Here is a 17,698-nt window from a genome sequence, read left to right as displayed (position 1 = left end):
GTGATTTAATATCAATCAGAAATATTAATTAAGTATACTTACCTAAAATATCAAGACAATGTTTGATTGTAACAGATATGTAATCTTTCACAGAAAATTAAAAGGTATTAAAATAAGCTGCAACGCTTATTACTTTAATCCAATTTTGCTCATTTTAATACCAAAATGGATTAAAATAAGCAAAATTGGATTAAAATAATAAGCGTTGCAGCTTATTTTAATACCTTTTAATTTTCTGTGTTATCGCTAATTCCATTTGGTTTAGTACAGCCCAAAAACTTATAATTTTCAGGTTCATAATACCCTAAAATTAAGCATTTGAGACAGTCCTTTAAATTTCGGCAGTGCTTAGCCTCAAGCAATAAAGCATCGTCTATGGCAATTCCAGCGACTATACTCTGTACACAAAGAAGTTATACTGTTATATTCACCGAGAGATAAATGAAAGAACAAATTAACTTATACTACTTACAACAAGCTTTAATTTAAGTCGGTCACGAAATTCTTTAATACTTCAGGTTGAAGAGAAAAAAATATTTCAAAATTTCTAAAAACTCGTTCTTTGAAGTCTTTACCCGTACTTTTCACAAAATCTTTAATTTTTTTCTTTTACTCTTGATCGTATGGGTCTTATAGTGTAGAATTTAAGATATAATTTAAGACCTCACTGAAGACTAGCACGTCAAGTTAAAAAAATCTTGAAAACCGCCAAAGGGACCGCCCATAAGTAATATCACAGTCTGAAGGGAAGGAGGGGGGTCTTCAAAAACGTGTCACAATGTATATTTTCTGTATGAGAACATATCAAAAATAGCGTGACGGAGGTGGTAGGGGTAGAAAATCTTGAAAAATTGCAAGATATAATTTGTGAGCGCTCCCAAAATCAAGTTTTTTGGGGTTTTTACACCCACTTTCCTCAAAATCCTGACGTGCTAGGCAACTTTGAGATCCGGGATCGTGTTCAACGGACAGAAATACATTTGCACAGCACTTAAGTATCAAAAATAAAAAAGTCATGCAAATTTATGTTACATTGTTATCTAATTCAAAATAAAATTTTGCAAATAAATAACATTCGCGCATTTCAGATTATCAAGAAAATTTATATGGTTCTTTAAAAATACTGTTTATGCAAAATACTGCCGGTAGCACACCACTAGGTTTCGACGCCCGCAGAAGGCGTGCTCGAAAGCTAGTATATATATATATAATTAATTGAGGTAAGAGACAAATCAATAAAGAAAAAGAATCAAGAGAAGAGAGAATATACCTTTCTAGTGCTGTTCGAATTTCTCTGAAACTGCTGGGACTCGTTCTGGGAGCTGTTTTCAGCGATCTCCAGCAGTTTCTTCTGCCCTTCTTGAAGAGATTCTAATCTACTTAGAATTGCATTCTGTGCATCACTCGACTCCTGAACAGGTGGTGTTGCCGTTAATCCTTCGATTAACCTCTCTAATTCTTCTATTTTTATATCTTTCTCTTCCATCGTCTGTAGTGTCTCTTCTGTCTATAAATATAAGGGAAATTATTTACATTCATTTCTATATTTCCATGCAACATGAACCTCTCTTGATTTGCATGACTAAGAGAATCTATTTTCATTTACCAATTTAAAACAACGAGAATTATGTTATTCTCTAATTTCGTCATATTTTGTGTTAGACATAATTTATTTAAATTACAATATTAATAATGGAAGATAAAAAACTTTATCAGCGAATACTTTTTAAGAATAAATGGTGCTTAGATCTCATTGTACATGCTGCACATTAAATAAAAAGTGTAAAAAAATAAAAATTAACAAAATTTTGCGATATTATAGAAAACAAAATGAAAATTATGTTTCAAAGATGCAACTGAATAAAGGTTCTTTTAGACGTCCAAAGCAAGAGAGGTGTTTCATTGCACAGTATATCAATATGTATAAGTAGAAAATTAATTGAAGATTTGTTTGCAGGCATAGATTTATTAATTAACAGAGCAGCAGTTAGGGGTCGTTCATAAACTATGTTACCAATTTAGAGGGGGAGGGGGTCATACTTAGAAGTACGATTTGTAACATGAAGGGGGGGAGCTTTATAAAAGTAACGTTACTATTTTCATTTTTTATAATAAGTTAAACATATATCTTATTTATTGTGGATACAACGATAGGTGAACAAAAATATTATTACTTTTGCATAATGAATAAATATTTCTACGTCTTATGAAAACTTAAATATAATTATGTGTAGCAAAATCAAAACATTTTAAATTGTATTTTGTCTAAAAAAAATTTTAAATACCTCTTATAATAATTATAATCTATATGCTTATATACGGTTACAGCTCTAAACAACTTTTAAAATCTCAAATAACCTAATAAGAATGAATGTTTTTCTATTTTTCACCCAAAGGCAGGCTAACGTCTATTAGAGGAGGGGGGGATTAAAAATTGAAAAAATTGGTAACGTAGTTTATGGACAACCCCTTACCATAAGTCAACCATTGCTAGCAATCGTTATCACCTTCAAAAAAAACAGGGGGAGTACTAAAATTTGGTGATAAAATTTAATGATAATTCCCGTTTTTTAAGAAATTTTCGAGGTCTCAAAATTAGTACTTTACGTACAAATATGTAAGAACAAGCAAAAATAAAAGATTCGATGAACAGATCTCTATAAGTATTAAGATGTTATTTTATTTGGATTGATAAGATCTGTATTAGGTTTGCGAATTTTAACTACATACTTATTTATTTGTCCCCCAATGAGATTTACAATTTTGAAAACATGCATGCATATCAGATCTTTTCTTTTTTAGAGATATTTGTCATTTTTGGATTCCAGAGGTCGAGAAATATAAAGGTACATCAAGAAATTGAACTTGAAAATATATCGTATTACAATTATTCTGTATGGAAGCAATATTAAGTAAAAATACTGGAAATTACAAAAAATATACGGTAGTTTACAAAATATCGTTATTTTCATTTAAACAAATTTTTAAAATATTCTTTTTAATTTTGCATATTTACAATGATACGTTTAAGGCATAGAAACTCATTCTAAAATTTTAAAAGGAAGTTAAAAAAGAGTTACTTTATTACTTGTATAATTAGAAGATGATATCGATAAATTATTATTACTTGTAAATTGTAGTCTCTAGGATATGGGTTTTGAGACGTGTACAAGAACCAATGCCGCTCAGTAATCAATACATCTTTGTCATTGGAAATTTTAATTTTTCGATAACTGAAATAAGTGTACTTTAACTTAACAATTGATGAAGAAAATGTGTTTTTAGTTGTTTTATTAAAAAATTCTGTTAAACCTTCAAATTTTCTTATCTTTATGGCGAAATTAAAAAGCAATGCGTTTCTTAATTTCAAGTTAAACAATGCAAATTATGATTTATTCTTACTTGCATGCTCTTTTCTATTGTTATGAGCTTTTTTTTCTTTTCAATAGTCCGGATTTTCACCGCATGACAGTTCTTATCCTGTAAATTAAGAAGTGGTTTTTACAGCCAAGGAAATAATTTTTTTAAAAATACATGTATCATCGTAATTAAAAGTGACATACTGCAAAACTAATTTTAAAGACATGCTCTTTACTTAATTTCGAAAGTTTAAATAAGACGGGAATAAATAAAGATAAAAATTTCCAGAAGTTTTCTGTGTCAATGAATTTTTAATATCTTTTAATGGGTGATTTTGCGCCTGAAAACAATCCCCTAATGAATGTCAAAATAACCGGAAAATATTGTAAAATTTTTGTCAGGGTTGGTATGGAATTATAAATTTAAAATTGATTAATTTTCCTATCTTTCTGAAATAAAAAAACATTTTTCCCGATTTCGATTTTTTAAAATTGGTAATTGAATACCGCACTTTTGGAACTTCAATGTTTTACAAATATATTTAAACCTTACAGCTACTATTAATGAAAATAAAAGCAAAATTTTTTAAAGAAACTATTATTAGAAGTAATAATTTTGAAAAATAATTCTTTGATTCACTGCAATCTGCACATGTTTTTATAATTTGCTTTCAAAGTTTTTGAAAATATCAAATGTCTTAAACTTCGCTTTGATTACGCTATCCAATTTAGTGCCCTATTTAGAGTTGCAACAAGAATTAATTTTTTAATTTCTCTGACATTTAAAACATTTTCCTTGACAAAAAATTATAGATTATAAATAACGAATTTAAAAAAATTAATGTTATACAGTTTAAAAAACAGTTCCACATTCATTTCTTTGATATTCTACTTTATAAAATTCTGAAAAAAAATATTTTCTTTGACAATTTCCTGAATTTTGTCAATTCTGCAATTAGTTGATAATGACTAGGGTTTTGGAAACTAAATGAAATGATTTTAGTAAAACTGCTTTAACAATGTGCTGTTCAATGTCATTGTACAAAAGTGATTTACAATCAATCAGAATGAAATACTTCAATTTTTTTAATTTGCTATTTAAATAAGCCTTGAACAATGCTATGATGCTAATACATGAAAATATACTTTTGATTCCACTTCATCAGGCTTCTTGCATTTGTATTTTGTATTGTTTTCAGAAATGCACCCATTCAAGATTCAAATTCGATTGCCCAGTTGTCTCAAAATCTGAATAAGTGAAATATCACTTATTGAGATTTAAAGAATAATTACAACATAACCAAATATTTGATTTTTTAAAGAACTGCAGCTTATAAATTGAAATATACAATGCTTACTGATTCTTTTATCATGTTCTCCGCATTTTCGATATCTTCTTCTTGAAGTATTGCTTGTTCAGCATTAAGCAACCTTTTCTAAAAAGTTTTTAAAAAATGTAAAATTTTGTGCACCAGTAACCTCGGCTATTATCGTAAAAGCTAATTTTTAATTTATAAAATAGTCGTATCGAAATAATTACATTTCACACTTGATTCTCTCTAATTTGATATTTTTCCGATAGAATAATTAAAATGTTACTAGTTAATTTGCTGTTACAAATAAGAAACAACTTGTAAAGACGAAAAAATGTTTTGATAATTTGGAAAAGCTGTGAAAGTTTATTTTAAAAAACTTTAATATTTTACTTTAATATTTTTCTTTAATATACATGTCTATGGAATTAATATCTACATATCATATTTTAATGAAAAATAAAATTCTACTTGAAAATAATGTTGTTGCGGTTGATTTAAAATAACATATCATTTTGTGACTTACTCTGTTGGTACGGACATTGGATTTTAAATTTGAAGCATTCTCCTTTTCTATATCTTTAGCGGTTTTGGTTTCGGGTGAAAAAAGTTTTTTATCTTTTTTAATTCTCTTCCCTCTTCCACAATCTTCAAAATGGAAATAATAATATTTTACTTACTTACTGTTACCATAATAATATAATCATAAAAATACGTTACTTAAAATAATGTAGTTTACCTTCTTCCAAGGGCACCTTCTTTGTTGGTGTTTGATCCATTTCTTGAATGTTCATATATCCTAGATGCAAATGAAAACATTAATTAATAAATGTCAGGAGTTAGGAGTTAAAAGTGAGCACTACTCTTTTACCGAGCAGCTATCTCTATGATGGAGTGCTCTGCTGTCTCGTACCAATAACAACAATATTCTTTAAATTTCGAACAATAAATAATGCACTTAAGAAATCAATAAACTTGGAAAAAATAAGAAAGACAGACCCAAACACTCAATTACAGCATGCAAATCACATCTACACACCACAGCACATCACAAATAACAACTTATTACTCTTATGTATAAATTAGCTAGCGAAAATTAGCCATATAGTTCAAAACCATAACAAAAGAAGAAATTCTTTAAATTAAAAATTTTGTATTAACTCGTATTCCAAACAATTCATATGCGTTATTAGTAGATCGTTCCAATGTTTCTCCAAATGGTTCAGAATTGTAGTTATGAGTGAAATTGTTGTTACAATTGCAGCAATGATTTTTTTCATGATAACTTAACTTGTCATTGACAGGCAAAAATATTGTGTATAAACGAAATTACGTAAAGCATCTTTATACTATTGCGAAATAGGTAGTTAAAGAAAGAATTAACGAATGTAATATTCAACTATTTTTGACATGACTTGACCTAACCTAACCACAAAACTTTGTACGTCTATTGACACACATAACCTTAAAATGACGGCAAAACAAAGATGAAAGGAGAAATATTAAGAAGTGAACATAACCTTGAAAGTAGGTCAAAGATTATTGGTCATTAGGCCACAGATAAGGCTAGGAGTTAAACATAAATATAAAACTTTTTTTAATGTTTTTCAAATTTATATTTAGAAACGAAAATAATAATAGATCGAAGTAAGCTTATGTTGGTTTGTAAATTTTTTGAAACATTTCACAAAGTTAAACGTAATTTTAAAACTCTATTTAAATAATAATTTATTCGTACAATAAATCATCATGGGAAGGTGCAGTTGAATAAAGATTCAATTTGTTTTATCAAGAATGCGAAATTTTGTTGGCCAAGGTTTGCCCACCTCATCAGGCTAAAATTTATTAAGTAAAAACAACTTTCATATTTATAATGATAGAACTTCCAAGCGCCTATCCTTCCGGAAGGGTTTTCCAGAAGGACGCTTGGACAGGCGGCTGCGTACTGCCGGAAGGATGCGGATCCGCACATAGGCGCTATCCTTCCAGCAGGACGGCACACATCCTTCCGGAAGGATGCAATTTTTTTATAACATTATATTTTTCAAATATACATTATATTGAATTATTATATAATAAGAAATATTTATATTTCAATATTTAATTATAGTTGTACAATATATAACTCATCATAGCACGTCCAGCGTAATTGCGGCCGGTTGAAAAAGACTCACGCGAGAGGCCCTCCGAAATTACTCTATAAAATTAATATGGAAGCAGATAAACAAAAAGTAAAATATATCGTTGGAAAGGTAAAGACAGAAGCTTTCAGATTATGTAAATATCGAATTTTTAAATTTATATCCCATCGCTAGGTAGTCTTTTAAGTAAAGTTGAAAAGCGTCCTGCCGGCAGGAGCGAGCTTTGTCGTTCTGTAAATAGAAATGATGTGAATTTTTGGAAAACCTAACTTCTTTTAATTACCTAGCCTTGGGGTTTGAATTTAGAGACTTGATTCTTGCATGCGCTGAAATCTTGTCTCATTACCTTTCCAACGACATATATTTCTTTTTGTTTATCTGAATCCATATTAATTTTATAAAGCGATTTCGGAGGGACTCATCTGAGTCCTTTTCATCCTGCCGGAAGGCTCTTGGACACTCTATCAATAAAGTTCTGAAGCACCACTTTTTATAACAAATTAAAAATTATTATCATACCTAATTTGTTATAAAAACAGTGCTTCAGACCTTTATAAATATTGAAGTGTGTCTTACTTAACAACATTAACCCTGATAAGGCTGGAAAACCTTGGCCAACGAGAAGTTGCATTATTAATTAAACACATTGAATTTTTATTCAATTAATCAGGTTTTTGAACCTTTTTATGATCATTTATTTTACTAATATGCAATTAACCCTGGAAAGATTTAACTAAAACAAGTTATTAAAGAATAATATATTTCAAACTGAAACTGAAAATGAAATTAATAACTTTAAAAATGTATTTTCATTGATCGATTTTGTGACGAATTCTGAAATCGAAAAAAAAATTATTACAATAGTTTACATACACCACATTTTTACTACATCTAATAATTTAGATAGACAGAAATAGGAAAAAACAAAGTTTTTTTTCTACAAAGAAAGTTATCTAAAAACTTAGAGATTTTGTTCTCATAAAACAAAAAAGATACTCCACTTTAGTATACAGTAAAGCTAAAAATATTACAGCCAGTTTTGTTAAATTCTATATTTCTTGAATTAATAACAATTCCGAATGTTTTGAAATGAGCGACTTTAATTTTATTACCTATAGAAATTTACAAAGTGAAATTAATTTATAAGAAACGAAACGTTCCAAGCTATAATTAAAAATGTTATACAATTGTACAATTTTTTATCTAAATGCTTTGGAATGTAAACTTTGTAGATACAATAGATAGTAAATTGAAATTAGTCTATGGAACTAATTGTTCTTGCATATACAAAGCTGTTCAGGTATGACTTCAAAGTTATATCGTGTTACAATAATAAGTTACTATGAAAAATTGAAAACGTATAAATTTGACACAGTCGAACTTAAAGGCATCTCTGAAAAGTAATGTACAAGAAATCTTCGAGAGGAATCATTAGAAAAATGACAGTAATGAACTTGAAATTATATACATTTTATTGAAAGACATGCATAACAAACAATTGAAGCGCAGAGCACAAAGACATCAAAATTGCTCTCAATGAAATTTTTTTAAACTTTACTGATTGCTCTAATGAATGACCTCATACCCAAGGAAAAGAAACTTCAAAACTCCTACAAAAAATATGGTTAAACAATTACATAAACAATTTTTATAGATAAATAACAAAGTAAGAACAACTGAAGATAAAAAAAAAAAATTTTAAATTCTTTTATACCATAATAACAATGGATAGCAATTTGTTAAAAAGTTTAAACATTTTTGTATCACTACATTTTCATTATTACAATTTTAATGTTCAAAAAAATGCAGTTGACTAATTTATGAAGATATGTATACTGCTAAATACTGCTAAAAGTAACGAATGACAATGATAAAAGGTAATTTCATGTATGCAAAGATTTTGAGATTATAAAGAAGCAGCAGTAGGAAAGAAATTCTAGTGTACTCTCGAAGGTAGGGTGCGAATTGCAGTAAGTATGAATAAATGAAAAAATATGATTTTGAAAAATTGGGATCAATTTTTTTATACATATTACTAAACAATTAAACTGAAAATTCATCAAGAAAGTAAATTAATAAATTTAAATTTGCTTTTGTATCAATGTTTTAAATTAATAAATATATTTAACAAATATACACGCTAATTGTCATTAATTAACGTTTTTTTAATTTAACAATAAATTCAGATTATGTAAATCAGCATATAATCACACTTTCCTCTATTCTGAATGATGTTTTCCAACATTTTTAAACAAGGACAGACTAATTGTACACATTTTCGATATTCATACCATAAATGCAGAAAAGAAACAAAACAATTTTTCTAAGCTTCAATGGTCCTGCTGGTAATTTATCATAACATTATTTATAAAATTAATAAGCAATAGGGCAATGACATTAGTGACAGATTAGACACAAGTAAAGGAACAAATTTTATAACTTTTATAAGTAACAAACTATCATTCATGGTATTGTTAACGCTAAAAAATATGTTTTTACTTTCTTTTTTTATCAACATTGTTCTTACAATGCTCGGCATCATGACAATAAATAAGTTCCTTCACCAAGTGTGCAAAATATTCTACTAAACTATATTGAACTTGTCATTTAACTTTTAAAATATTATTTATTTATTACTTAAAATTATTTGTATTCAATATTTATTGCATATTATATTCATAATATTTTTTTGAATTTTCTATTCTTTTCTTATACTCTCTTTAAATAATTGTTTGTAAACAATGATAAATGTAAAAAATGCAAGAAATATTTTGTTTACTTCTTTATGAATCCATTATTATTTTTTAGAATATTATAATTGATTTAAATAAAACTTAATTGATTAACGAACAAAACAAGAAACATTAAAAACACATAATAATCTATAACAAATTAATGACATCTAATAAAGAGAACACAAATAAATATAACTACATTGAAAAAAACAAGGCATAACAAAAGTTTATAAATAATAACCATTCGCCATTTATTTTTGGAAACCAAATACTTGTTCAATTAAAAAGGTACTTACCTTTATTTGACTTTTACATCTGACTCATCTACTTAAATCAACTTTGGACCATTCAAATTTTGTAGTATTCATCCAGACGTCTCATATTACCAGGATATTGAATATATATTTTAGAATGTCTTTTAATTGTTTAAACTGTTTTAATTTCTTACAATTTCTTCTTGTTGAAAAGTTATTGATAAAGTGTTTTTAATTTTACCACTGTGATCTGGAGCCTCATTTATAGAACACATCAGGGATATGCCTCAATATCTCTTGTCTTAAGGGACGTTTTTCATACCATTAATCTTTGACAATTGAAAAGAAACCGAAATTTGGATTAAGAATTAATAAGTTTATTTGAATATTAAATTTTTTTAATGCAAAATTTTTTAAAATATTTTTTTAAGGCTTTTGTATGATCAAATTTACACGGAGAAAATTTGTTCCGAGAGTTTTACTGAACTTAGTTCGGTAAAATTGGGATAAAACAGCAAAACGGTAATTTTCAATAATTAGTACAGTAAAATGAATTTCATAAAACTGTAATGCAAAAGGCATAAAATATTACAACACATATATTAGTGTCTCAAGTTCAGTTCGGGAAACCGTAAAGTACTGGCAGTACATAAACTAGAACAATAGCTAAGAATATTAAGGTCTGTTTTTGATAAATCAGAATTGAAATTTCATAAATTATTTAAATTATTAATGAAGAGTTCGGTAAAACTTGAGGCAGAAATATAAAAAATAAATATTACCATTACTGGAAATCTCAATTCACCTACTTTAATGATTCTCTGATGGTTTACAATTTGATACTCTTATATACGAATTGAAACAGTACATCATGTTAACCTTACACCTAATACACGCAACACATTTTTATTTAACGTAATACATACTAAACGCATACATATAAAATAACGCAATACATATAATCGCTCGCTTTACATTGCTTCAGAAGGTTTGACCTGTCCTTATATATTAACCAGGATTTTAGTTTACCGCTTGTGAGAAACGTTCAAACAATTTATTGAAAAAAAAATAAAATAATTTAGATTCAATTATTTCTGAATATGACAACTAATTTTAAGACTACATATGACAAAATTAGGAAGCAAACTTATTTTTTTAAGTAATTAATTCATTTTTTCTGAAATTTTTATTTAAAATTTATTTGTGATTTAAATAGAAACAAATTAATGAAAAAAAATTATTTTGTTTGTATATTAAAAATAAATTATTTTCCCTAAAATTTAATTTAAAAATATGATTTAGTTTGAAAATACATCTGAGCAAAATTCAATTTTTTGTTTATTTCACCTCTAATAATAGTTAATGAATTAAAATAATTTTTATTATGTTTTCTGAAAAATTGAAAAAAGACTGTGTAATAATAATAATAATATATATATATAAATAAAAGGTATAAGTTCATAAAAAAGTACTTCAATCCTGAAAACAAATACGATTAGAATTGTACATAAGTTTTACCGAACTGGACTTGAATTATGTAGTGCACAGAAAGGAAATACTCAGGAGAGCTGGCTATAGTTATCGTAATATAAACCAATGTTTAATGATTCAAATTTTTCATATATTTACAGTACTAGCTTGTAATAAATTAAAATATCATATCAAGTTTTAACTATCATCACTACAAAAAATAAAAAAAATATTTTGAAAAATTCCTTTTGTGCAACTATATCCCAACTTTCAGTTAAAATTCAGTAAAATATCCGGAACAAATTTTCTCCGTGTATAATAGTTATTTTCGCATTTGTTAAATTTCTTTCAAATTGTCGACAAAAATGATAAAGTGTGATTACAAAAATTGAAATGGCCCATGATATGTAAATCTCCTTTCTTCTCATTTCATTTCACAATTTCCATATTTTTGAATAACTGACAACATTTGCTTGACTGAAATAAAGAATTTTGAATTAAAAAGGAATTAAAACTCGAAAAATATTCTGCAGATTAGTTTTGAAAATAAAAATATTTATACGCATTTTTTTTACTTTTACAAAATAAAATAAATATAAATACTTACCTACATTAATAGCTACATGTTCTGCAGCATACACTGAGAAACTAAATGCGAATATAATCAGTCTATTGTCTGAGAAAGTAATTTGAAACATTTGAGTAAGACTTGTACGTAACTACGTTTAAAAAATAAGTACTGCAAAAATATTTATATTTTTTCCCTATAAACTAAACTTATTTCAAAGCAGATAGGCTTAACATGGTCGGAACTGAAAATCAATTTCGTCCTAATTATATTGCATTCTTAATCATTTTTGACGAAACGAATTTTTTTGTTTAATTAAAAAATACTGTTCTTCCTGACAGCTCTATGAATTTATTTGTTCTTTTCCTTCAGAATTACGCAAAAATTAAATTCTTATAACAAATGTAAACCTCATTATAAATTCAATTTTTTAAAAAATTTTGAACAAAAATATACTCGTTGTTTTGAGAAATTTTCATTTAATGTTTTTAGTATAATAGTCGCTATTTTATTATGTAAACTTGTTTTAAATTTTCGATGGGATTTTGAAAGAAAAAAACTTTTTTTAGATTTGATTTGAAATGAATTTGACCAATATGCAATAAAAATAAAAATTAATCATATTTATTGAAGACGGTTCTCTCGGTTTCAGAATTAATAAAAGGTTTTCCATGAAATTTGGTATACTGTTAGATGTTAATTTAAACAAGATGCATATTTACATTCCTAGACTTAAAAGTAATTATTTTGAAAAAATACACCGTATTTTATAAGTAAGCAGACAATAGTCATAATAGTTAGCAACATTGCTCCATATATGGGTGATTCTTCAGAAACAGGGCACTTTCACTTCCGCACTTAATAAGTGTACGTACGGAGCACTATTTTTTCTGCTGCGGTGTCCGTCCGTCCACTTTACATTCTGCTCCAAAAAAAAACTATTCCACCGATTATCCTCAAAATTAACATGGACATGTATTTGACACGTAGACTCTAAAACAAGAATGAAAAACACGATTGAACTCAATCATGGTTGCTACGGTTTCAAAATTTTCCAATTCCCAGCTATTTCCAGGTTCTCCAAACCATTTTTCCTGAAATTCCTTGACTAAAAATAAAATTGTTGTAATAAATTGTAAGCTCATATGTGTAAATTATTTGTAAAATCCGAAGTCCAGGCCTTTTTTCGAAACGCCTAGTAATTGAAATTATATTGTATGGAGTGAACTGTTTTTCAATCAAGTGTCAAATTCCTTTTTACGAAAGAATCAGACAAACAGTCGGAACAAAAGTTAGTCTGATTGTATTTTTGAATTTAAAAAAATGGTGCTCTCTAAAACTGAATCAGTAAAAATCTACTGGTTTTTCAGTGGCTGATTTCTCACAATTTCAATCAATGAAATTTGATTGTAAATGAGTTAAAAATTATTGAACTTTCAGTCATTTTCCACTGATTGGACAGTAAAAAATGATTTAAATTTTCAATAATATAATTAGAAATTTGAGTTATTTTTGAACTGACCAATCAGTGGAAAATGACTGAAACTTCAGTTTGAAAATGAAAATCAGAGTCCTTTTTCACTGATTTCCAACCAAATTTCACTGATTGAAATCGCGAGATCGTAGCCACTGAAAAATCAGTAGATTTTCACTGATTTAGTTTTAGAAAGTTATAATTTAAATTTAAAAAGTACTTTGATAAAAGGGTAAAGAACTTAATTTTTAATATTGAAAATAATTATATATACATTGTACTTAAATGAAAATTATATATTTTTTCGTAGGAAACGATTTAGGTAACATACATATATAACAATCTTAAAATATAGAAACGTTTCTTGTAGAAAAAAGTTTATAATTTTTATTTAAGCTAGTAGTATTACACTTCTTCCCGACGAAAAAATCGAAGAAACAGACTCGTTTTTTCGGTTTCAAGTAAATTCTTCGTCAATTTAAAGAAAATTTAATTGAAAAAACAGAATTTTTTGAAATCAAAAAACCATCAACAAACATTTTTGTGTTAAAAGAATTTTTTTTAATGAAAACAAGTTAAAAAACTAATTTCTCTAAATTAAAAAATTATTTTTTGAAATTTAATTATTTTTAAATATCTCAACTGTATTTCTTTCAAAAATCAATTATTTCTTTAAAATTATATTCTAAATTAGTAGTTTTCAATCATAATAATTAAAGTAAATATTAAAAGTAATATTAAATGATTAAAATAATATAACGTCTCAATAAAAAAATCAACATCTAGTTTTCAATTTATTTCAACAAAAGACCCTAAAAAGGAGAAAAAAAAGTCAAGACACTTATTTTCAATCATTCGGTCGCAAAATAGAGTCCAAACTTCACATTAATAATATTAAAATGAATAAAATTCAATTATTTGAAAAAAAATTTTCATTATAAATTACCTAAAGTTTAATAAGTGTCTTAGCTTTGTAAAAAACCTAAAGTAATTTAAATTTACAACAATTTCTACTTTAACAAAAATTCTATTCTAAATTAATTTTTTTCACTAATTCAATAATTTCAATAAAATTCATCGAAATTTTTAATGTATTAAAAAAGTATTGAGTTCTTCATGGAATAAATCTTGGAGTTATTGAATTTTTACTCATTCTTGAATAATTGAATTTTAATATGTGATTAAAAATTGTACTAATTGAATTTTTCGTTGAATAATTAAATTTGAAATTTTCTAAAATATGTCGTTGAAGTCCACAACGTTTATCAACGAAAAAAAATTTTAAGACTAACGTATTATCGTTCAAAAATCATTCTTAAACAATAAAATACATTCAAAAAATGATAAATTTCCTAATATAAGTACAAAAAATAAAATCATACCTTAATAATACGTTAATCTTACAAAAAAATTTTTTTTTCGTTGATAAACGTTGTGGACTTCAACGACATACTAAAATTGAAATTAATTAAATTTTTTAATGATAACAATTTTGACAGATTGAACAATGTAGAAAAAATGAAACATTGCTAAAATAGGTGAAATAAGTGACAATTTAGCAAAACGGGTAAATAAGGAAATTAAATTGACTAAACTGTAATACGCTACAATTGAATACAGTTTTTAATTGTTTAATTAAGGATTATTCGAACATAGAGCGAGAAATCAAGAAAAACATTTGGCATGTTATTCAACTATTTCGAACTATGTTGAAAAACACGCTGCATGTAAATCGAAAGAAATGTGTTTCATTACAATCCAATGTATAACTGCTTGTTGAACATAGTGAAACAAATTTACCACGTGGGAACGTAGTAAATTTACAGTTTGGTAGAATTACTATGTGGTACAGTATAATGATACTATCATTAGTAAAAAAAATTCTGCAACAAAGTAAATTTACTCCGTGCGACACAGAATGTTGTGTTTAATTACATACTGCATGTTTTTCTAAATTAAAAAAAGGCAAACGCAACCTAACCTATTTTTCGTGTTCACAAATCACTTACAAAAAAACATTTTCCTTATATTTATCATACATATTTTTCATAAAATCTCTCATACTCAGAAATGAATTGTTTAACATACCTTTAAAAACGCCAAGTAAACATCCAAAATAACTTTGAAACAGCAAAGCCTAAAACAGCAACAGAGCACACGCGATCTTAATATACTGCTTTCAATCCACACTAGACGCGTTCAGTAACGAAATCGCAAGGTCCAGATGAAATTATGGCTAACTCAAAATTTTAGTCTCTCAAGTTGACTTTACTGCCATCTGTACGCACAGAGGCTCAACGCTAATGTAGTGCGCTGGCAAGACGTCGGTAAAATCGCACACTGTAATCTACACACAATCTGACACTATAAAAATTCATTTAAATTAATAGTTATTAGGCACTAATTACATTAACAATTTGCAGAATTAAGCACTTTGATTAATAATTAAACAAGAATACACGAGTTTTTATTGAATTTATAATATTTTCATACACAAAATTAATGAGAAAACACGCACTTGAACTCACAGGTTAGCATTCACTTTTCACATTAATTATTATTTAATTAAACCATATTTTCACTCAATTATTTCACGAATCAACTAAAATATCAATAAACTTTCATTAGCAATGGTTTATTTCATCATATTTCATTGTCTAGCAGCAAAATTATGCTTCTGATCAAACCTAATCAAATCTTGATCAAATCCGGTCAAAAAGCGATTTTCTTAAACCGCCAGGGAAGACCAACAAGTGAGAACAATTCGGGAAGACTTGGCGTCTCGAATTAAAATCTGGATCAAAGAAACCTCAAAGAAAAAAGATGAAAAAGAGGAACTATTATCTCTCACGCCCGAAATCGATCAATTAAAATTAAAAGCTCCAGCATTAAACGACGAAATCTCTGTAGATCTCCATCCGAAAGCAGGTTCTCGCGACGATTATTTTAAGGAATACCAAAATTTCACTTGAGCGGCCCTTTCAGCTGCAGCGGTATTATTCAGCGACATCTTGAATGACCAAGCGGTTCCACTCGTGAGAGAGGACATTCTCAAAAATTTATCAAGCATCACCAAAATTTTGGCAAACCTATTGGGGAACTTGACTCTAGCGAGAAAAACCTTCATAATTGGGCGCTACGATGAAAAACTGCAGAAAATTCTCAAGAAAACAGAACCGACCGAGTGGCTATTTGGAGACAACATGAAAGGGTTGATCGAAACATCAAAGGCAATGGAAAAGGTCTCAAAAGACCTCAAGTCAAAATCGAAATTCCCTCTAAGACCTAACATCAACGCTTTAAACTGGAGGAGCTCCACGATCAGGAAGGAAGTGGGTCGGGGAGGCTACAACTCCAGCAATCAGCGAACCAACACTTCCAGACAACCGAATCAACAATTCAGACAACGACAACCTGCGAAGAAACATTACAACCAAACGCAGCCGCAAAGGAACAGGAACTAAACGAAATTCTGGTAAGCAATACAGCAGCTAGATTAAAAAATTTTGTACGAAATTGGGAAAAAATTACCCAAGATAAGTTCGTTTTACAAGCCATTCAAGGCTATAAATTAAATTTTTGAAGAAATACCGATTCAAACCAGGGAACCCCTAACCTCAAAACCAAGCATAGAATTGGACGGGGCAATCAACAGATTGTTAGAAATTTGCGCAATTGAAATTTGCCGATTTTCAAAAAACCAATTTCTCTCCCCATATTTCTTGCGCGAAAAATCTGACGGATCATTACGATTCATCTTAAATTTAAAAAATTTGAACAAGTTTATTTTTAAAGAACACTTTAAAATCGAAGACATCAGAACGGCAATGAACTTACTAGACACAGACGATTACATGTGCAGACTAGACCTACAAGACGCGTACCTTATGGTCCCAATTGATATAGAAGATAAAAAATATCTCAGATTCGAATAGGATAATAAAATTTACCAATTTAATGCATTACCATTCGGATTAACATCGGCCCCCTTCGTATTTACTAAAATCGGCAAACAACTGGTAAATTGGTTAAGAAAAAAGGGAGTCAAGGTGGTAATATACCTTGATGACTTCCTAATATTCGGTGAAACTTACGATAATTGCCTCAAGGACACGGAATTAACTATTTCACTTTTAACTTCGCTCGGCTTCTTAATAAGTTGGAAAAAAAGTGATTTGATCCCCAAAAAGCGGTGTCGTTTTCTGGGAATGATCATCGATTCCGAAAAAATGACTATCGAACTCCCACAAGAAAAACGCGAAAAAATTTAAAAAATGACTAACAAGTTATTGTTTGCCGAATACGTCAAATTAGCAAATCTCGAAGAATACATAGGGGTATTGGTAGCGGCGTGTCCTGGGATCGCGTACGGTTGGCTTTACTA

At 28.0% G+C, this 17,698-nt stretch overlaps 1 protein-coding gene across 1 annotated transcript; it reads right to left on the bottom strand.

Moving 5' to 3' along the window:
• Positions 1-227: 227 nt before the first annotated feature.
• Positions 228-5,466, bottom strand: LOC127277831 (uncharacterized). The gene is made up of 6 exons (XM_051299223.1): positions 5,412-5,466; positions 5,199-5,320; positions 4,718-4,795; positions 3,403-3,480; positions 1,271-1,507; positions 228-398 (listed from the first exon to the last, which is right to left on the bottom strand). The coding sequence occupies exons 1-6, from the start codon at positions 5,464-5,466 to the stop codon at positions 228-230; spliced, it is 741 nt and encodes a 246-aa protein (XP_051155180.1).
• Positions 5,467-17,698: the final 12,232 nt, after the last annotated feature.

This window comes from Leptopilina boulardi, unplaced genomic scaffold, assembly GCF_019393585.1.
Source record: "Leptopilina boulardi isolate dan_hultmark-lab unplaced genomic scaffold, ZJU_Lbou_2.1 LbouV2_181, whole genome shotgun sequence".
NCBI classification, from domain to species: Eukaryota; Metazoa; Arthropoda; class Insecta; order Hymenoptera; family Figitidae; genus Leptopilina; species Leptopilina boulardi.
The sequence above is the reverse complement of the archived record's forward strand: the minus strand, read 5'-3'. Positions and strand labels throughout refer to the sequence as shown.